Source organism: Odontesthes bonariensis, chromosome 17 (assembly GCF_027942865.1).
Source record: "Odontesthes bonariensis isolate fOdoBon6 chromosome 17, fOdoBon6.hap1, whole genome shotgun sequence".
In the NCBI taxonomy this organism is placed as follows: domain Eukaryota; kingdom Metazoa; phylum Chordata; class Actinopteri; order Atheriniformes; family Atherinopsidae; genus Odontesthes; species Odontesthes bonariensis.
Genome location: NC_134522.1, coordinates 11931259 through 11953171, shown reverse-complemented (window position 1 = coordinate 11953171; position 21913 = coordinate 11931259). Strand labels below are relative to the sequence as shown.

General features: G+C 39.6%; 2 protein-coding genes across 5 annotated transcripts; both read left to right on the top strand.

The window, feature by feature from the left end:
• The first annotated feature begins 7631 nt into the window (after positions 1 to 7631).
• Positions 7632 to 16716, top strand: grhl3 (grainyhead-like transcription factor 3). The gene is made up of 15 exons (XM_075448096.1): positions 7632 to 7783; positions 9223 to 9397; positions 9508 to 9572; positions 10365 to 10641; positions 10738 to 10977; positions 11617 to 11728; positions 11892 to 11986; positions 12473 to 12631; positions 12729 to 12804; positions 12894 to 13015; positions 13864 to 13889; positions 13999 to 14084; positions 14190 to 14275; positions 14395 to 14459; positions 15742 to 16716. Exons 1-15 carry the CDS (start codon positions 7767 to 7769, stop codon positions 15857 to 15859), a joined length of 1719 nt encoding a protein of 572 aa, XP_075304211.1. The 5' UTR covers positions 7632 to 7766; the 3' UTR covers positions 15860 to 16716.
• A 703-nt stretch (positions 16717 to 17419) lies between these two features.
• cldn23l (claudin 23-like) lies at positions 17420 to 21803 on the top strand. Of its 4 annotated transcripts, none has more exons than XM_075447710.1 (3): positions 17420 to 17693; positions 19800 to 19852; positions 20012 to 21803. In XM_075447710.1, exon 3 carries the CDS (start codon positions 20204 to 20206, stop codon positions 20954 to 20956), a length of 753 nt encoding a protein of 250 aa, XP_075303825.1. In that variant the 5' UTR covers positions 17420 to 17693; positions 19800 to 19852; positions 20012 to 20203; the 3' UTR covers positions 20957 to 21803. The 4 variants fall into 4 exon arrangements, with proteins under 4 accessions (XP_075303825.1, XP_075303824.1, XP_075303823.1 ...); XM_075447709.1 differs by having other exon boundaries at positions 20007 to 21803; XM_075447708.1 differs by having other exon boundaries at positions 19800 to 19859.
• The last annotated feature ends 110 nt before the right edge of the window (positions 21804 to 21913 follow it).

The following is a 21913-nucleotide window of genomic DNA, read 5'->3' as shown; positions in this document are numbered from 1 at the left end:
GCCAACAAATACTTTTGGTGACATGGACTTGTTTAGGGAAGGACAAGATTGTTTTATGCATTCACACCCAGTTCTACACACTGTGGCTGCTCACCTCAGTAATTACTGTGCCCAATTAAAAAATGGTGCCACAGACAAATAAAGTAGAACTTTTCTAATTTGTGCTTTGCTTTAGGTACAAATAAAATAAGTAATATATTGAAGATTAGTGAGCATTACTGTTACTAATGCTCACTTAAGTGAGTGTAATAAAATTTCAAACAGAACCAAGCAAAGCTTCTAATAGGCTAGTAGCTGTAGGACACACACATCTTCTCAGTTAACTTCGGACAAAAGTGTTTTCTTCCATAAGAGGGTGTATAGAAGAAAATGTATGTATTTTTAAACCTGGGCCATATTTTACTGTCACATAGGATCAATAGGGTTTGGAGATGGACCTATCTTAAACCAAGCAGCTATAGCGTGGATAAAATGGCTGCAATATGGGGTTAATTCTCTGGGTCAAAAGAGAAAACGCTCGATTTGCTATTACCTGACAACAAAGCCATACAAAACCATACAAGGGCCGAGCTAAAGACAGGGGTGCTTACATCTAGAGCAAGCAGTCCAAACTAATCTAATGTTACCACAATGTGAAAACCTGTATTCTCTTTATTCTCTTCCTTCTTCACCTCGCAGGAGATTTCAGAAATAGACCTCTCGAACATGCTAGACACATGTAAAGGTAAAGGTAAAGACAAGCACTGATATTTTGTCGCGAATAGCCGGCTGTTGGATTGGCTAACATTGCAGCATTTTTTTTGTCATGAGGGTTGTTAGGGCGTGTTTGCTCTCCACTGCATTTGTGCTTGTCCCAATTTATCATCTAGAAACTGAAAGTATTTAGAAATGCTAGTTTTCCCTTTGAGAAATACTTTTTCACATCTCACAAAACTTTTCTTTTTTGCCCTTTAAATCCCTCATTAAAAGCCTTAATCTGCTAAATGGTTAAAATTTTCGAATGTGGAATTTACGATAAAGTTATTAACCTAAATGTGAGCTGTTACTTCCACAGACCAAGGAATGTTTCAACACTTCACATCAAAGCTCAATTATGTTTTAGGAGTTGCTAGTTGCAGCAGATAAGAGTACTCAAAGGCTAACTATTAAGAGAGTCTGCATCTATGTGGCCTGAGGGTTCCAGAACGAAACCTGATATGGAGATGAGCCCAAAAACTGCTCTCTGTGAGAGAGAGAGACAATTGACGGGACTTAAAAACCATGAGTTGGCTCTGGAAATTTTACAGCCACCTCTTTTAACTTTGAACTTTATACCTGACATCTTATTTTCATTCTTCTGACGTGCTGTTCATATATGCAGTGGGTTTGTGATTGTAATGCTACAATATCGATATCTAAGTACTTGATCTCGAGGAAAAGGATGACCTCAACATGTCATGTCAAACTGCTGCAGAGTTAATAAAAAAAATGTTTTTAAAAAGTAACACAGTTCTAAAATTTTACTGTACTTTCCAATATTCTCTCTCATTTACCGTATCAATACTCCCTCGGAGATAGTGTTTCCTTGAATCTTGACACTCGACGCTTAACTTATGTTTCATTCTCTCTCATTAGCCTTCACTGATGTTTCGAGTCTCTCTTTTAAAGAAAGAAAGCAAGTTTTCAGAAATGATCAGCTATAGGTGTGCGTGTATGCATCATTCCACTGTCGAGTCTTTCAGTCGTGTTCATACCAGTGCTCCATAAACAGAAGGGTTGTCTGGGACAGAAGTTGACAAGGAATGACAGTAAACTAATACACCAAAGACTGCAAATACCTACAGTCCTTCCCTTCTCTTAAACAAATAGCTCATCTCTGTATTTTTATCCCTATCTGACACTTCTACTGTAGGGTAAACATTATATTTGAAAAAAACAGTTTGTATTGGTGCAGAAGTAACACACAGCCTATAAATGATCAAAAGTGGACATCTTCAAAAGATGTGATGCGATTTTTGCTTTCACCCAGACTGGATCTGCTTTATTCTGTAAAACTTTACAACATCCTTGACTCCTAAGTATTAAATGATTAATTTCAGAATGAAAAATATATTCCAACTCAGAGGTATTTCAGGTGCAAGATCACAAATGTGAAAATTTGTGAGAAATGTTGATAACAACATGTCGTTCAGATGTGCTTACTCTCAGGTGAAGTAAGGATGGGAACCCTCTTTTTTTAAATTGTTCATACACGCAGCTTTCTGCATTTTGCGTTCTCATTAAATGAAATAGCAGGAAACATTGGCTTCTTTTTCTCTTCAGAGTTTCCCTGAAGCAGAGCTCTGAGAAATGCATGAGCATTGAGCAATGCCACAACCATTCAACTCTGCAGCTTCCCCCTACCCCAGGCGTGTGTTATCCTACCCTCAGTCAGTCAACGCATACATGCCAAAGTGCTGAAATGTTTAAATGGTTGAAGCACTTTGAACTGTTTGTACATGAAATGTGCTATACAAATAAATTTGATTTGATTTTGATTTGATTTAGGATTCTTAAAATTCTGCTGCTCATTCCTGACTGTTCTGTGTTTTCTCTGATTCTGCCATGATCTGTTGCTGTTGCTCCATGATCTCATATTCTCACTGTCACTTCCACATCCCTTAATTTAACACCCCTCACCCCCTTATCTACTACACCCAACCATGATCCCTCACTTGGGGCAATGTGGAGTTTCTGGGAGTGGCTGCTGTTGCCTTGCTGGGTGGAACAGAACACAGAAGTGGTGCAGAAAGGGGGGGCACTTGAGAGTCTCTCCAGACTCTTGGAGCCTCTCTAGTCCAGATCAAACAAAGTGACAGGAGAGTTCTGCTAAAGAGATCTCCTCATCCTCCTCAGTATTGCAGGTTAGAAGAAGTAAAAACACCTGTCTGAGGTCAGCGGATCATGTGAACACAGTGAGCTGGTAGCACAGACATCACCCCCCTAACCCCCCCCGAAAGTTTCAGATACTCATAGACACACTTCTTTCCATCAAGTAGAATTATATACTTGTTATATACTAATTATAGTAACTATACAAATCATAAACTTCTCTTGGAAGCAAACCAAGTTCTATATATCATACCTAAAGCCTGGTATTGTATGGACACAGGCCTTAAGGATCAGCAGCTGCCAAAAACAAAAAAATGCTAACAAACAGCACAGAAGCAATGAAAATTATTGAAAACTATAATAAAAATGTTAAAGTACATTTGCAAGGGAAAATCATGAGGTGAATTTATCTCTTCCTATAGTAAAGGAAGAAGAATAACTAGAATGAATATACTGACGTACTTTAAAACTATGATTCACCAAAAGAGTACGCAAACAGATTTTGAGTACAACCCAACATTGTGTTTATGTCACTGTGTAAATGCTATTTCACAATGAAAGTCTCACAGTCCTGCTGATACTTATCATGGCACTTGAATTGATCTTAGTAGTGATGTCTGGCTCCAAGCAGACATGGCTTATGACTACTTCTGAAAAGTAATTGAGTAAAAAACATACTATTTTGAGTCTCCCTGAAGCGAAGCTGATTGGAATAATTTGATGTCAGAAACATCTTTTTAAAGACGTATCTGCTAATGATAGCAGGTGCTTTCTGTTTCCATGCGGCCAAGTTTCCCGGTGTGAGAAGCCAAAAGAGAGCAGCATGCCCTGGGCTTCTTGTATCTCTCAACCTTCAGCATGCATGACTCCACGATGAACTGGGTAATACTGTAGATGCAGAGATAGCAACAGAGAAAAAGATTGTACTGATAGGCATGTTGTGTAGGAGTGGATGAGAGGGATAAGCCAGAGAACAAAATAAATCACTTCCATTTTCATGAAGTTTCTTCATCTTGCATGAGACTAGTGTAAGAATCCTAATGTGAATGTGTTTATGGTTTAGGTCATGTTGAATTTGTGCTTCAGCGGTAGGAGCAGATAAGACTTATTAGCCAAACGGTCTTAAGGGAAAGTAGGAGGCGGAAAAGGAGGTGAAAGGATGAAGAGAGACATATGGTGGAAGGAAAGAGGTGTTGAGAGTTCTCCCTTCTCAGCAGCAGTCGTGCGTATAGAGCCAGTGACATTTGTTTGTATGCCACCATGCATGGCTAAATGCTCTCATTCACGTGCACACAAACCCAACAGACAGAAGAACCTCAGTGCTTGAAACTTGCCTTTCCCTCCACGGAAGAGTTTCAAGGCAGTTGTTCGAACATCTTATGACATTCATCCATCTTGAGCTGTGCTGTCGTTCCCAACTTGTCAGAACAGTCCTGAGTTCTCTGTGAGGCTGTTGACACATTCGTTAAGTTTGACATGAGAGTACCTCACTAAAGAGATAACTTTAAGGAAGCTTGACTGAGCATTAATGCCAGGATCAAAGTTTGTACGAAGACATCAACATCATTAAGGTCCTTTGATTTTTTATGAGAGTGAATAAGAAAAACTTAAAATCCTAAATCCCATAATTTTCATTGACGTTTTCTTGAAGAAACTATGTAATTAAGCAACAAAATAAGTCAAAAGGCAAGTACATTTCAATTGCCTTTTGCAGCTGGCTTGTGCAGTTTTTACCATTTCTGTTAAACTTGCCATATATTTTATGACTTATCATTTAGCGATGATTCAGCGTACTACTTGAAACTCACTCTTGAGTAGGTTGAAATTGAATTTCATCCCTACATGAATCTATTTGGAAAATTTGATGGTATTCTTTGGAAATTATTGGTTTCATGATAATTCCCTGCTTCTTGAATTAAATTTAAGCCGAATTAACACCAGAAAAAAAAAATTATTCACTTGCAATTGAACTGATTTTGTTTCTTTTATCTTAACCACTATGCGTTTTCATCCTTTCAGGTTCATTTTTATGTATAAGCAGTGGCATGAAAAAAGGATCATAAATGTGACCATGAATAGTTGAGTGGAAATAAAATGAATTGATCTTGTGTCTCTATAGGAATTAAAGTTAAATATTAGTCCGTCTTTCTTTCTTTTTATCTGGTGGTGAGGTTGAGGTCTGCAAGATCAAATTTACTTGGAGAAAATTCCTTGTATGACTGGTGGTAAGGCAAATCAGAGTCCCTGCTGGAGTCTGATGGATACTTAGAAACAAGTCTCTTGGACAGATGAAATTAAAACTTCTTGCAGAAATTTATGAATGACTATCTCCTCAACTGTTAAACATCAGGGCATATCACTCAAGCTTTGGGCTCGTGGCCCAGCCAGCAGCACATGGAAGCTAGAGGTAGAAGGAAGAATTAGCTATCAGCAAATTCTAAAAGCAAACGTAACACCAACTTGGGCAAGGTGAAAATATGATGTCTTGTACGTACCACATGGTAATGTGTGGAGAGACCTCCAAAGATGAGCGATTGCAAGACCAAGCCCATAAAGAATATCCTTTAACATATTTGCTTTGTAAAAATGATAAAAGATGGAAATTAAAAGGTAAGCTTTCTAAAATACTTTGTGTCATTTTCTTACTCTAAACTCACTCTCTAACAGTTTTTAATGCCGCTTTATTAATAACTTGCTCCCAATACTTGCAAAAAGTATGTACCTGTGTATTGCACAATTGTAGTAAATTTCCCCTCTGATACTGATTTATAGCAAGCATCCAGGAATATCTCAAGGTTCGATGTAAGGGGAATAAATCAGAATGTTAAAGGATTTTTTAGTGATTAAAGAAAAAATAGACTAACAGAGCTGGTGAAGGGGGAAGGTTTTAAGCCAGGATAAAAGAGCTAAACATGTAGATGTGCTTATTTTACAGCTTTAATGGAGGATAGGTGTATAAGAGAAAATCTAAAGAAAGCTGGGTCAAGAGAGAAAGAAATTCTGGGAGAAAAACTCCCACCCTTAATAATTGGAGATGATGATCCACATTCACCTAAACATGGCCTGTCTGTAGCATTTTAGACATCATGATGCTATAGCTTATATGTTTCATCTGAATGGGTAATTAAGTGGTTAATGAACATTAGCTTGATTGACTACATTTTCTTTTAAGGATCTATTTACTGCAGAAAAAGCATGTCAACCCCAACCCCAAAAAATCTTCTTTCTCTTTTCATTCAAAGCCAATTCACCCTCAGGGCCTCTTTGTGTGTGTGTGTTTAATATTTTATAAGGGTGTGTGTGAGTGTGTAGGCAAGCCTCACAGCACGCACCCTAGTGTGTTACCACGCCAGATTCCCTCAGGTGTCAGCTCGCACATACACAAACCAACAGATAAAGAGCAACATGCAATCATATTCTTGTTCAGTTTGACTGGATACTGAGCATGTGTGTGGTACGTGATAAAACCTCACTCTTCTTGATTTATTGACCTGGCTGGGAAATGTTTCTGTTTTAATGTAAAGCCATAGTATGTAAGAAAGCACGTCTTCTTGTCATGATCTACAATACATGTCCTCCCCTCATTGCCACTGAGACACTCTGTTGAGAGAACAGTGGGATGCCACATTTCAACATGGAAAGTCAAAAACATATTCAGAAGTTGGTGCATTACCAGTAGATCTGAACAAAATAATTCTCGCAAATAAACTTAGGCTTTCTGTAACAATAGCATTGCAGTGTATTGTACTCAGTTTATTTCATACTGCTACATTTCAAAGGGGAAATGTTTAACTTGTAATATAACTTAGATGTTTCAAAGGTATAATCACCTATCAAACTGCATGAAACATAATTTCAAGTTAAAATTCATAAGATTTTACTCAATATTCAAAATTGCCCCAGCTGCGTTGAATGACAACTTTAAAATGCATTTTTACTGTCCATCAGGGCATCAATAACAGCTGTGAAAGAGACCATCATCAAAATATGCTGATAGCTCCTCTGTACTTTTACCTAATTTTGGATGCAAAACTTTACTCTTTTTTTTCATAATTTGGTAAATCTTCTGCTGAGCAAAAGAAATATCTGTATTTTTTTAATCGGTTGTATTCATTGGTTTGATGTATCATTGTTTCAGCTTTCTTCATCATCCATTCATTCATTTTCAAATCATTGAGGGTTACTGTAATTAAAAAAAAGATTCTATATTGATCATAGTTAAAGATGGTGAATTATAAAGAAAAAAGAAAAAATAGCAAATATGTTCCAGAATCAAGGATACAAATATATGATATGAACATTCACATGTCCTACAACATTACAACTTTAAGTTGGCTCAAAAACGTGTTTGAAATAAGATACAAAATAAGTTTCCCTTCCCTTCAAGAACTTCATTCTTGGTTCTATGTTTGCCAGAAAGTAAAGAAACCAAAACCTTTTAATGACATGGAAGCAAAAGGTGAGAGGGAAAAATGATACTGGAAAACTTTTAACATGTTAAATCTGTGTCCCTTCCCTTTATTGTCTTTCACACAATCATTACCAAACATTTCACACCTCTGGGATCCCCAATCTCGCTCTTTTATCCGAATGCCATAATGAGATTCAGAATGCTCCTGCCTTGGATTGTCATGCAAAGGGCTCTTGCTGCACACTCTCATACACTTGCAGGTAAGTTTCCCCCCACCTGTCCTATCAGACACCTGTTGCACAGCTCTCAGCCAATCAGTGGAGAGAGGAAATCTCTGTGCTGACATGAAATAAATCTGGGCCCTCTTACGAAGGAATCACTCCACTTGACTCATCTCTGTGTGTCACTACTCTTCCCTGTTGGACTGACATAGAGAGATAACTGCGTACAAAACACGAAGAGTTGAACTAAAAGGAACCTGTTCAGACTGATTTGTACTGGAGACATGACCAAAGAGACTGAGTAAGTTCTTTCAGGATTTTATTTTGTTTTTTACGCTGGTGTGGCTGGAAATATGCATGTAAATATGTTGTGTCTTGCATACTGGGCTTTTTGTCAATGTTTTAGTTTGGACACTGTTTAGTACAGTAAATAGTTCATGAAAGATGTCAGTTGCGGGGAAAGAACCCCTTCCCTAAGCTTTTTTGGCAACGGGACCCACATGTGAAAAATTCCTGTTTTTTAAAAGGGGGTGTTTTACATTGAAATTGATACAAGTAGACACGCACACACAGCTGGAGCTGTGGTTGGAATGGGTCTGTTTCGGCTTGTTTTGACACTAACCTGGGGGCCAACGGGTACAAAAGGAGAACGGGAAATAATAATCTCCTCTTGAGGTGTTAGACAGAGACACAGGGTAATGACAGCATGTAATGCATTAAATTAAACAACGGTGAAACTTTACAGTACACTTTGCTCAGTCTGTGTAAAAAAAAAAAAAAAAAAAAAATCTCAGCTGGTATTAGGAATGAAATGCAAAAAAACCTACACATTTTATTGCATAAAAAGCATGCAGCCAGTGACAGACAGGTGCATCAACAACCAGGTGTTCGAGTTTTGCCTCAGAACCTGCAATCTATGTCTGGAGTTTAGTATCATATTTTGATGTCTGAACAAATTGAAATGCAGTTTCCATTGTTAAATATTTCTTTGGGTTAAAACATTTAGCCCCCTCGCCCCCTCTGTGGCTTGGCTCTGCCTTTATTGTGAATAGCCGTCGTCTTGCCTTCCTGTCAGCACATTTGATTAACTGTTTATCCAGGCTAAACTGCAGCTATTTGTTCCTCAGCCACTTCTGACTAACTCCAAAGGGGGCTTATCCTGGCATGTTTAATGTTTACAATCCTATGTCGCAGTGAGTCTTTCCAAACAAATCAGATCCCAGGGTGTATTTTTTGTTTATTACAACTGAAATGGAAAACCAGAGCTTACCTCAGTGACAGTTGTGGGTTTCTGTTTACGAAGTGAAGAAATCTTGTCATCTCCAATGCAAATAAGAGAGTTTATACAGGATTCGGAATGTAGTCCCCTTTCCTTTCACAATGCTAAAAACACTACACCACACACACCTGTGTGTATGTTCTCATTTCTGCATTCTAAAACCTTTTTTGACAACATTGCTCCTGAGGGATATTACTCAGCTCCGAGGTTTTGCAATCGAAACCCTTCATGCTAAAGGGCAAGTATGTGCAGTGCTCTGAGGCTCAGGCACTGTTGTACTTAAACTCCAGTTTATTTCTGCTCTGTCAAACCCTGTCAAACGAAGAGGCATTTACACTCCTCTTGGATTGCTGCCAATAATCCATTGATATAATTGTTTTACTTTTTTTTATGGTGTATTTTAATTTGTCAATTGTACTGTCAATCTGATAAATCACAAAATTTTTTCATCCTGTCTGTAGGACTGTGGGACTGGTCTTTCAGAGCGAGAACTTCAGCTATAACCATTACGCAAACTACATGATGGACCCCTGGTCCTACATGGACGGCAATATCCCTGAGCTGAACCACTCCAAACCCAGACTCCACCCAGGAGACAATATTGCAGCCTTGACAATGCTTCAAGAGCAGTGCAGGGTAAATACTGTTTCATTTGAACTTCTGGGAAAGCAAACCGGCTGAACTTTAACCCTAAGTATGATTCTTGACTTTGATAACTGACTTTTGACTTTCTGATATTTTTCCAGAACCAAAAAGAGCAAAAATCCGTTTCCTGCAACCGCATCCCCAACATCTGCAATTCAACAGACAGGTGAGTCTACTAACATCTGGATCTGCAGGACAGAGTGTTGCAGTTGCAACATGATTGTCTCATTATATCAATCGTGGACATATTTGAAAATATATAAAGTAAACCTCACATATAAACCACACATCCTTGGCAATCCTTTGTTTCCACGCCAGTCTGAATGATACAGAAATTAAATCCATTTGTTTATTTTACCTTTTTAGCCCAATGTAACCCATGAGAGTAATGATTAAAAAAGAGAAAGGGACTCACTCTATGAGGTCTTAAATTCATGAGTGGGTAATCCACTCAAACAGAGTGAGAGGGATTATGTCCACCACTCCACTTCTTCCATTCATCTCCTTTCTCTATCATCGTCTTCCTCTCTAACAGAGTTTCACAACAGGAGGACAGATTGTTGTTCCTCCCTCTGTCCTCCTTATTCGTCCCTGCTGTTGGATTGGGGAGAAAAAGCCATTGTTGGGGCACAGTGTTGTCCCCTCAAACATTTTCAATGGAGAAAGTCAAACATAGAGAAGAAAAAAAGGCTGGATTAGGAAACAAATAGTTCCCACCCAGACTCAAACCCTACCTTTCTACAAACTGCTTTCTGCAGTAGCTTTGTGTGCCACCACACAATTAGTGCTTTTACTCACTGCTGTACGTTTGCACAGGTCGCTTTAGGCTTCTGTAATGTTTAAGGCATGCCACAGTCAGTCCCGTTTCCATACTCTGTTGACATCTGAGTTGTGATGCCCTCACAACGCTGAAATTCCCTGCTGTCTTTAATCTCTTCCCCACTTTCAAACTTGGCAGGAGTCTGACCAACACCAATGAGCTTGTTTCCCTGGAGGCATCCACCAATGTCATGAAGATTCTTTCCGAAAGTGTTCCGTCGTCCCATCCCCAGGACGTTTTGGGATCGAAACAGATCAGCTCTATGGCCATTTCTGCTCCCACCACCTCAGACACATACACCACCCTGACCAGTGTTGTAGCAGACACATATGACAAGCAGGAGCTCAACATTATCTTTGACACCTTGCTGCAGAAGTGGCCAGAGAACAATGTTTTCCAAGACCAAAGCGCTGAGGTAAACTTAATGTCATTATTTGAAAGTTGAACCCTGCGTCCTGTGCAGCTAACCTGTATCTAATTCACTGATACATATGCTCTGTGTGGATATCAGACTCTTCCTTACAGCGATCCATTCCCTGAAAACCATTCCAGCCCTGTCTATTCAAGCTCCTACACCAACTCCCCACCACAAAGATTCAGGAATGAGCTCCAGTTTTCTCTTGGAGCTCCTGCAGCTTCCTCACACAAGTCTAGTGAGCTGCCCATGGTATACCTGAACAAGGGCCAGTTCTACCCCATCACTCTCCATGGAGTGGACAGTAGTGCCTGCCTCACTGCCACAAAAGTCAAGGTAATTCATGGTGTGAAAATGTATCTCGAAAGTGTTGCTTTATTTGTGAATGTCTGTTACGTCAGAGAACTTATGCCCTTTTGTTGTATCTTTCTTTAAATGCTTTTAAAAAGGTTTTTGGACCATATTGTACATAAATTCTTTGCGTGCCACCAAATGAACCCTTCCCAAATATCTGTCCCTCCCTTGGAGCCAGCTATTTCTATGACTAATTCCCTGCTGACACATTGTACACTGGTCTTGCGCCATGAAAATGATAGTGTCTTGCCCCGTATAATTTATTCTTATGGCAGTTAAATGAGGCAAGAGTGCAGCACAGCACAGCTCAGTTGCATTAGTCTTCGAGGTAAAAAAAAGAAAGAAGAGAGAACAAGGAGGGGGGAAGGTGTGGTGAACATTACAGCCTCTTTCTTTGTCGATCGAATCAGAGGATAAGAATATGCACAAATGAGTGCAAGCTCACTGCAAATAAATGATGACAGTTAAGAAGAAAAGAGGGATTTGGAGTGATGAATGAACCATGGGTCTTTAAAGGAGAGTTGGTCATTCAGGAAATGTCAGCAGGTGTAGAGAATTACATACAGCCAGACAAATTAGCCTAATATTGACATTTTCTGTTTTTTTGGGGGTTTTTTTCAGACTGTTGTGATGGCTGTATTTGAGAATGACAAGAGCGCAGAAATGCAGCTCCGCTTCTGGAACCACTGGCATGCACGCCAGCCAACCGTTAAGCAGAGGGTCATTGACATTGGTATGTTATTCGACATATATATGCAAAAAAACAAGTTCATAAAAGTGAAAGATTTGCTTTTTTTTACATATTATGTAACATAATCATAATTATGTAATGTTAAACCTGACCTGTGTTTTATGCAGAAGAAATGTGAATATTTTTGCTTATATCTTTTAAATAGCGGACTACAAAGAAGTGTTCAGTGGCATCAGCAACGTAGAGGAGGTGGCCTTCAATGCTCTCTCTTTTGTGTGGAACCCAAATGAGGAGGCCAAGGTAGGAGAAGTGCGCACACACATCGCCATCGAACTTATATATACACCAATGTTTTTACACTGCTCTGTCAGGCGAAGTCATGGAATGGAGAAGTGACGGAACATGTGGAACTTTACAGGAACACAGAGAGGGATGGTGGTAAAGGGAGGTGGGGAGGGAAGGAGTGGCAGAGGAGGGAGGACAGGAATCCAAGAAATGCGTTTGCCCCGAAGGCCTTTGTCACCACATTAGGCGAAAGCCACGGCAGCTTACGCAAGCTTATTTGTGGCCCAAAAGTGTTTGATTAGAGTCACCTATCCAGCTGCAGAAGGGGATAATCATGACAGCGGGTGTTCCTCATTTCACCTCAAACTGGGGCTTGCTTTGGAAACATACCACCATATTGTTAATTTATTTTGACTATATAAGTAAAACTTATGTTTCATCACGGTGGACACATTCAAAATTGATATATAATATGATTAAATCATAATTTTCTTATTCTAGGTGTACATTGGGATCAACTCCCTGAGCACAGACTTCTCCTCTCAAAAAGGAGTGAAAGGTCTGCCTCTAAACCTACAGATTGACACTTACGACTGCAGCTCAGGATCTAACCAACTCATACACAGAGCTGCCTGCCAGGTCAAGATTTTCTGTGATAAGGTACCTCACTTTCCTTCATTCACCTACAAATATTTTTTTTTAAAAACTGCCATTTGTGAAGTCAGGACCTTTTATCTAACCTTGTGGGTGTCTTCAGGGTGCAGAGAGGAAGATGCGAGATGAGGACAGGAAGAGATCCAAGAGGAGGGGAAAGAACACTATTGATGCAAACAGTGAGTATTGAAAATCAATTGTACTGCCATCATTTTGCTATCAAAGAGTCTTAAATCTAATGTTGCTCATCTCTCTGCTTTGCTTCCAGCTAAGTCTTTAGTGAGTAGCTCCATCAGTGGTGAGTACACCTTTTTCAAGACCCTGGATGACCACATCACCCTGCCAGTTCTCTTCATTCCAGAAGCACACCTCTCCAGCTTACAGCGCATGGTAGGTCCCTCTTCAACCACACGCTTGTTTGCTCCCCTTTCCTCCTCCCTCCACTCGCTCACCCCTGCAGGGGATGGGACAGGCACGAGCGGAGCAGGAAAAAACGGTGGAAAAGTATGCAGTGGGAAAAGTGGTATGGGGAGTGGGGCGAATGGGGGGGGGGGTGTTAAAGCTAGCAAAAGTGAAGTTAAGTACTGACGTCAGATCAAATGAGCTAATTGAAGTCGAACGAGGAACTAGTCCAAGCTGCTCCAGCTGCTGACACTGAGATTTAAGCTATGATGTCTTGTGTGAAAACACACACACACACACACACACACACACACCTGGTGTAACATCTCACACCTGATAAACAGCACGCCACCCTCATATTCCTAATGTATTTCAGTGTGGTGAGAGTGCTATTCAGACAGGTCAGCCTTCCCACAAAGTGTGAGTCTTCAGAGATATCTGTGAGTGTATGCAGGGGCTAATGAAAAATACTCTTTTGGAGAATACACTTACATTTAGATTTTTTTTTACATGCAACAAGCCCTGATTTGCAGTCACTTAAAATGGTGATAATGAAACACACTCAGCATTGAAACGCTGAGGCAGAACACATCTCTGATTGGACAGTGTGATTAAGCGTAATATGGTCCTATCTGTGTCTCTCTATCGGTGTCCACGCTTTTGTGGTTGTGTTAGAGGTCATGGGTAAATGCATGCTTAAAGTGATGATAACATTCCTTTTTATAAGGTATCACACACAGACAATGGTGGGAAGGGGGTTATTAAGCAATGTCTTTATCAGTGGAGTTGTGTCTAATCAGATTTCTGCTCTCCTGTCTGTTTTTCCATCTCACCAGGCCACTCCCAAGGACGAGACTGAGAGGTAAGCACTGTTAAAGCAAAATAACATTGGGATGTCATTCTCTGTCATTTTCAAACTGACATGTGGTGCCTGCTTTTGTCTAATATGGGTGTTGTTTTTGTGCTGTCAGGAGTTGTATGAAGAGGCTGTATCCAGACAGAGACCAGAGCACCTCTCCACTCAATAAACAAGCCCGCAGAGAAGACCCACAACGAGGTAGATAGGAAACCCCAAGTCGGATTAAAAATACAACAACAATGAGCCAATAAGCTTTTATCTCCTTTCAGGCTAAATGTTTATTTCTTTCTCACTATCCAATAGTTATGCTATACGTGAGGACTAACACAGAGGAAGTTTTTGATGCACTTATGCTGAGCTCACCAACGGTGTCAGGCCTACGAGAAGCTGTAAGTATTACGTGGTCATGACAAAAATGCTCCCGAATGCAATCCTGTTTTCAGATTATTCTCTTTCTTTCTGCACGAGATCATGCTAACTGTCATGTCATGTACTTTTCCTTTCTCAGATTTCAGAAAAGTATTGTATGCAAAAGGACACCATTGGGAAAATCTACAAAAAGTGCAAGAGAGGGTGAGTATCCTGTTGTTTCTTTGGTATGTCCTAAACAGTGCTACTCGCTTGACGCACAAGTTAAATTAAAGGAGTGCACCTGACGCAGATGATTTGTCCAAACTCTGAGCTTCATTTGTAGCTTTAATCTCATCCTTCTCTATGCAAGCTCATGTCGACAGACCGGTCTGACAGTAGGTTAGTTGACTTGGTCTCCTGGAATGCGTTAATTGTAGTTCCTCTAAAGAAGGAGGATGAAAAGATTTTATAAGTCCTGCTGATGAGTCATTTGTGATTGTTGAACTTATTTATTTTTTCAACATTTCTTTTTAACTGTATCTCCTTAGAGCATCAGGAAGTACCTTTCAAATAGATGTGTCTTTTGATAAAGGCCTCAGAGGCCTTCAATCACTGGCTTAAGGTTGTCCATCAAGTTTTTGAACTGTCACACATTACACAAAGTTCAGATGAGCTTCTAAGAGATGTTCATCTTTTTGTGTGTGATTTGGATGTTTTCAGTTGGAAAGGAGGCCCCCTCTTTTTTTTCCTGTTTCAATAAAAGGGGAAAATGTGGTTGTCTGATGGTGATGAAAGTTTACAAAGATCTGCTTGGAAAACAGCTGTCAATGCTGTTAGGCAGCTTTCACAGCTAGCAGGATTTGAAAAAGGCATGTGTCTTTAGCAGAATTTCCACAAGACTATTTTACATTTGTTTTGAATTTTAAAAAAACCCACAAAACATCTGCTAGGGGCTGAAGCTTTTAGACTCATGATGGCCAAGACTTCTTCCTGTATGACATCAGGATAGATCAGAAGCCTTTCTTGTAACCTCTTTAGCAGCAGCTTTGGGTGATTTTCCTGCAGCTTACAGGCAGCTATCACTGCAGGGGGAGCAGCTAAGCTAACAGGTTGGATTACATTCCCCCTGCAGTTCCCTCCCTCCTCTTTTGCTCTTGTCTTCAATCAACCCTGTCCCTGCGGGCTGAATGCGTGAGTCGCTGGTTAGTTCAAGCATTAAAGACTTAAAGGTTAGTGTTTGGGAGGAAGAAAAACAGACAGTGACCCGATTTATTACTCCTACCAATGCAGGAGATGTACCGCCCACCTCATTAGGCTATCACCAAAGAAGCTTCCTCCAAACTGGCTTTGGTGGCTCTTAGTTCAGTTAACATAATTGAGTTTAGGAGATGGCCGTGTATTCCTTTAACCTTGTTAATGCATTTTACTGTCTCTGTTCACCAAAAGTAGGAATTTCTCAAGCACCCCTGAAGTAACCCTTTGCTTTTACATGTCTTCCCGGCAGGATCTTCGTCAACATGGACGATAACATCATTGAACACTACACCAACCAGTCAGCCTTCCTCATTGAAATGTCTGATGTGGCCACCGGTCAGTTCCAAGTCACTCTCGTTGAAGTATGAAAATAAGTCTTTTGAAGGATGAACAAACACAGCTGATAGTCCAATCAATCTAAATGCACTGCCACATCAGAGACAATGAAAGCTGTGGACTACCGAAAGCTAGGGAAGGAGCTAGAGTGGACCTCTTCTGATTTTCAGATATGAAAAGATTTTTAACTGTTTTTTTTTAATTTTGAGAATCCCGCTCAGCCCAGTTCATATTGTTTGTTGTTTAAATTTAATATTGTAATGTAAGAGCAATTATGATGACCAGGCTGTACATATGTGTAAATAGATTGTAATATGATATATATTTTTTTTTTTATAAACTAGCTGTGTGCTTGTCACAAAAGTTACTATGAATTTCAACATTTTTTCAGAGCTTTTTCAGCGTCTTTAAAGTAAGTAACTCTTGCTGCTTTCAGTGTACTCATCATTTCTTTTACAAATCCATTGGTGCATTTTTCTAAATTTGAGATTCGTGTTTTCCAAGGCCAAAAATCTTCCCATCAGTTAGTTTCACAAGTAAAGTTGCCCAATGCCAGGCTGCATTCAGAAACTGACGTCATACATTTCCACCCATAAAACCACACACAACTTGCTTTTGGTCAGGCCATTGTTTAGCCCCAAGCTTCGGACATTTCCTAACTGTACGGTATAACCACAGAGTTTTTCTGGAAGCAGTTCAATCACCATGCACCTTTCATAACATTCATGTGTATGTGTGTGGAAAAACTTACAGGATTTTGCTTCCTTTAACATAACGCATCATTTCAAAGCGTGTATCCCTGTATTATTTCATTATTTTACCATGGCTATATCGCTCATATTAGTCATATATTTTCCCTTTTGTACGAAAATAAAGAAAATGCATAATAGGTTTTTGTGTTTGTCTCAGTTATTTCACACTAATTTGAAAACTGTCCTTTCACATCTCATCCAGAATGTATTATTCCAAGAACAAACAAAAACAATTACAATGTGAGATGCTTGTTCTGCAGATGTGCCCAGTTTCAATAGGATTTTAGAGGTAAAGTGCATATTGGAAAGGATGAAACAACTGAATGCTCAAACAAAATCCTGAGACTCATCAGCACGATAGAGGTTCAGTCTTATTGTCTGTGAATCTGAATAATATGTAGTGTTAATATGAGTGGCCCAGGTATTATAGACATTCCTCTCTCATGATTGTATCACTTATGTAAAGTAATGATCTATTTCAAGGTGAGAGGACTGAAATTATATCTCTAAGAGTAATGAAGTTGATATGAAAACATCAGGGTCAACTTAGGGCTAAGTTTTCTGTCCAAGGACACTTGGACATGTGGTCTACTGTAGATAAACTGAGGTAAGAGCCAGAAATCTTCCAACTGGTGTAAGATTATGCACGTAAAAAAAAAACACACAATCACATCTTTTTTTCCAGCTCTTTGTGCTCCAAAGTAATCAGCATGTTCATGTTCAACAGATAGCTCACTATACCTATTTATTCAAACTGACATGAAAAACATTCTGTTCCAGATTTTACACAGACATCCTTCAACAAGTCACGTCAGAGATAGAAAAGCATGCAGAGGGAAAGAGAGAGGCAGAGGAGCAGTCACACAGACAGGGAAACAGGAGGGAACAAGAGGGGGGCAGACACAAGGACAGAAACATGAGGACTGACAAAATTAGGAGGCAGACACACTCGTGGAAACTGTGGCGGCAAGGATAGATGAGAAGATAAGGGAAGCAAGAATAATGAGGTGGCTGCACCATCTGTTACCAAAGAGAGAAAAATATCAGCCGTTCAGGCGAGAGCAGCGAGGCAGCCAACAGTCTGCAGTGAGATACACAGAAGCCCTCCTGAATGGTAAGTAACTGACTTCATGGACCGCATCCGTGTGTATGCTTGTGTTTGCATGTTGCTCTGATCGTGCCCGTTCGAGAGAAAGTGTTTAGTCTATTCATGGTAGATCGTTACCAGTTTCTCTGCAGGTGTTTCAGTACTTTTCCTTTTGTCATTTGTAAACGGAAACAACTTAAGCACCTTGGTAAATCACAGCATTTAATCAGTACAAGGGCATCAGTGAATCTAGCAGCTACATCTCTGAGAGCTTAATTTTATTTTCTTTCTTAGGCTATGATCAAACCTTAAAAGAAGATTAACAAAGATAAAAAAACATACAAGAGCTATTTACGAATTTAAAAAAAAGTGTACACTCATACAACACACTCAATGACGACTGACATCCGTGTCAGATCCTCTCGTCTGTCACATAGTCTTTTTCCCATCAGTACACTGAAAAATCTTGTAGTAGCAAAGCAGGAAATGATTATCAAAAATCCCAACGCACACAGGTATGTGTTTATGGAGTTACGCTCCACTCACTTCAATCTCATTAACATGCAAATGTGCATTCTTATGGAAATTTCTACTCTTAAGTCTATTCAAGCATTATTGTCTTGAATATTCTTTATTTAACTCTTTTTCTAGTGCAAATTCTCAGATAACCCTAACCCTGTACCTTTCTTGTCTGTGTCCCCATAAAAATTAATTTCGATTAAAAGGATATAAGCAAGTTTGTTCTGTCTTCTCAAGCTAAATGCCATCTGCTCTCCTGTGACATTTTCAGGGGAAATATTTTCCCATTAATTGTGTCCTAGATTTACAGATAGAAACAGATCAGTGTTAGCTCAATATCCGATTGTCCTATCCCGTCAACACACAGAGGTGCTTTCTCATGGAAATTTCCACTCTAAATCCTTTGCTGTAATTCTATTCATCTACATTTTGGCTTCTTTCACTGAATCATCGGAAAAAGCTTGCATGGTGCATGAAAGATAAACAGAAATATTTAAGGTGCTGCTGTTGTTTTGACTTGTGAACTGCACGTCTGGCTGGTATTAAATTAACTATGTCAACAAAGTTCAAATGGAAATCTCACGACCCCTTAGTTTGAGATAATCACATAATCTCATTAGTTTGTAAACATCTCTGTGTGTAAGATGATATGATCACAAAATTATAATTATTTAACATAAATGCCTTTAGAGATGCAAGGTCAGCTCTATTAGTTACCATTTGATGAGTAAAATTTGATTTACTCTGAATTTTTATTTGTTTCTTCAGTATTCAAATTTTGTTTAATCTTTAAATCTCAACCAGAAATTCTAGAAAATTCACCAACTTCATATTTTATGTCTCAAATTTCATCATCATATTTGTTATTGGCTCAGAAAAAATGATTTTGTACTGAAAACTGGGCTGCTGCTGCACTGTCTGTATAACTAAAAGTGACTTATGATAAAACAAGAGTTTAAAGATAACATGTGGCTTTTGGAGCCTTTCCTTGTCTTCAAATGTGCCCCTTCCTGCAGAGATGTTGTCTCTGTTCTGGGTGTTTGTTTGACACAGACGTATTGATTGTGTCTGCTTGATTCGTACAACGCATCTGCAGGTTAACTTGCCCCTTTTACCGAGGACACTCTTTCCTCTAGTCTCTGGGTTGAGACACCGGAGATGAACTCACTCTGTATTCAGACACTGGCCTGATGTTATTACTAGCCCAACAAGATTCCGCCAAGGTCATATCTGACCATCTGTCGTCAGACATTTAGATAACAGCTCCTTCCTGTGCACACACCCAGCCGAACACAACAATTCTAATGTTTGGAAACTGCATCACATAGAGAGAAGTGCAGCAAGGTCTTCTCATTAATACAGCTACGCATACACACACTGTCACGTTGAGACTGGCCAGGTTATTGTATCCTAGCAACAGAGACAGACGTCAACTGTTGGTTCTTTTTCCTGTCCAGCTCAGGAAGGTAGTGAAGTCAGTCATACCTCTGCTGCTTCACCTTGTCGTCTTGAAGCTACTTAACACTGTTCATCTGTCTCAGGTTTTCTGTTTCTGTCACTGTGACCGAATGGGCACTTCATTACTTTCCTACTAAATCTTTCTTTCTTACTCAGACATTCAGAATGAAGAGTCTGCAACTAAATAAAAGAAGAGTTTGGATGAAGAGGTGTGGGGTGAGCCTTTATTATTACGATCATTGATTACTTTTACTCTGATTACCTTTGCTGCAACTGTGATGTCTTGTTTCTTTCTTTCTTTCTTTCTTTCTTTCTTTCTTTCTTTCTTTCTTTCTTTCTTTCTTTCTTTCTTCATTTTTTAAGGGTAGATCCATGCGATTCAGCAGAATCACACCACACTGATATCTGACTAACAAGCAGCTTGGAGAAACAGTCTCTCCTGTTTGTGTTTTGGAGAATTCTCACTGCACATTCAGTGTTGGAACAACATAATTACAAAAACTAATTAGCTGTAAGACTTGAACAATTTTCCAGAGAAAATAAAGTTTTCAGTAGAAACTATGCACACTCCAGCCTCCATGGTGATGGGAATCGTGTTTGCCCCTTTGGGATTGGTCCTTGTCTTCACTGCTGCTATCACCCCCCAGTGGAGAGAGGGTCAAGCACGTCTGAGCATGGCAGGGCCAGGGTCTCTCCTTCGAGCTGGAGCGAAAGGTCCAGGAACAGGTGCCAGATCTGGGTCATTGGAGGCACTGCTCTTACTGCGCTCCGATGGCCTGTGGGAGAGCTGTCTGCAGGTGGAGCACTCTGAGCTGAAGCAGTGCTGGCCAGTGGCTGGTCCATATCAGAGAGACCCACGGGTTCGTCTGGCACAGGGCTTGGTGCTTACCTCCTTGTTTCTGTGTGGGATTGGCATTGTTCTGGCTTGCATTGGGGTCCGGTGCTGGACAGATCTACCTTTAAGAGGGGTAGCAGCTTCAGGAGGACTCCTAGTGGTGATTGCTGGGCTGCTGAGCCTGATTGCATTAGGAGTGTACACCCACAACCTTAAAAGGCTTGGGATAGATCCAAGTCAAGAGATCAGTAACCCCAGGTCACCCCAGCTGAGCTTGCATCCAGCTGGCTCGCTCTACTTTGGATGGCTGGGTTCATGTTTACAGCTGGTGGGAGGCAAAGCATTGCTGTTCAGCTCCAAACGACCAAGATGCCCAACATGCCCATCCCGCCCAGAGCAAACTGTCTGCCCTGCTTGTCGCTCATGTCCAGAAATGATGAGCAAAACAGACATGGATGTATATGAAGTCAGCTGTTAGATCATGAACCCAGTCACACAAAAATGTGGAAAGCGTTCTTAAACCCACTTATCAGCTCATAAATCTGCCAGCTGATGTAATGAAAGTCACTGAATCCACTTACAAAGAAAAGAGATCAAACAAAGAGTGCTTCTAACAGATAAATGAACTCTAACGAAGGTATGACCATCATGGATGTAACTCGCTTTTGAATGATTTAGAATGTAAATAGAAAGTGATGAATGTTACAGGAAAAAAAGATTCAAGTTCTTTAAATGCCTCTAACTGCAGAATGTAGTGAAACATGGTTCAAGTATTGCATTGTGATGCCTTTTAACTTTGTACTGTTAGAGAAAACATGACATGTGTATCTAAACAAGACTGTGAAATACAAAACATTTTTGATCATTTATGAGAGTATGTTTCTTAGATGATTTTAGGGTGTTGGGAGTGGTTTTAGATCCCATTACAGATTATCACAGAAAAAGAATATTTTTACATATATATTGACATATATATATGTATGTACTTTCTGGTATTGTGTTTACATGTTTACAGAAAATTTGACTGATAGGTAGAACATTCTTTATTGTTTTGGAAAAGTGCTCAAAAATCTTATATAAAAACCTCAAAAACATTTTTCAATTTACTTTGAATGTTTTTGATGTCCGAATTGTGAGAATAATCATTTTTTCCCCCTGGTAGTTAAAACATTTGGTGAATGTGCTGTTTCCTCCACAATAATGTGAACAGTGAGAGGTTAGAGTCCTCTAGTTGGCTGTACATCTGTTTAAATCATGAAAATGATTTGTTGTTGTTTTAATGCATTTCTACTTGTTGGGTCATTGAAAATTCAATAAAGCATTCCCATGATGCAGCAGGTCACTGTGTGCTGCATTATTATTAGTGTCTATCCTTTTTAAAACATCAACAGTGAAAAGCGGATTAAAATGTGTTTCAGTGAAAAAAAGTTCAACT

Coding starts and splice junctions, on each gene's coding strand:
- grhl3 (XM_075448096.1), top strand. Junction 13,890..13,998: donor CCCAAGGACGAGACTGAGAG/GTAAGCACTGTT, acceptor TTGTGCTGTCAG/GAGTTGTATGAAGAGGCTGT. Junction 14,085..14,189: donor CAGAGAAGACCCACAACGAG/GTAGATAGGAAA, acceptor ACTATCCAATAG/TTATGCTATACGTGAGGACT.
- cldn23l (XM_075447710.1), top strand. CDS start 20,204: ATGCACACTCCAGCCTCCATGGTGATGGGAATCGTGTTTGCCCCTTTG.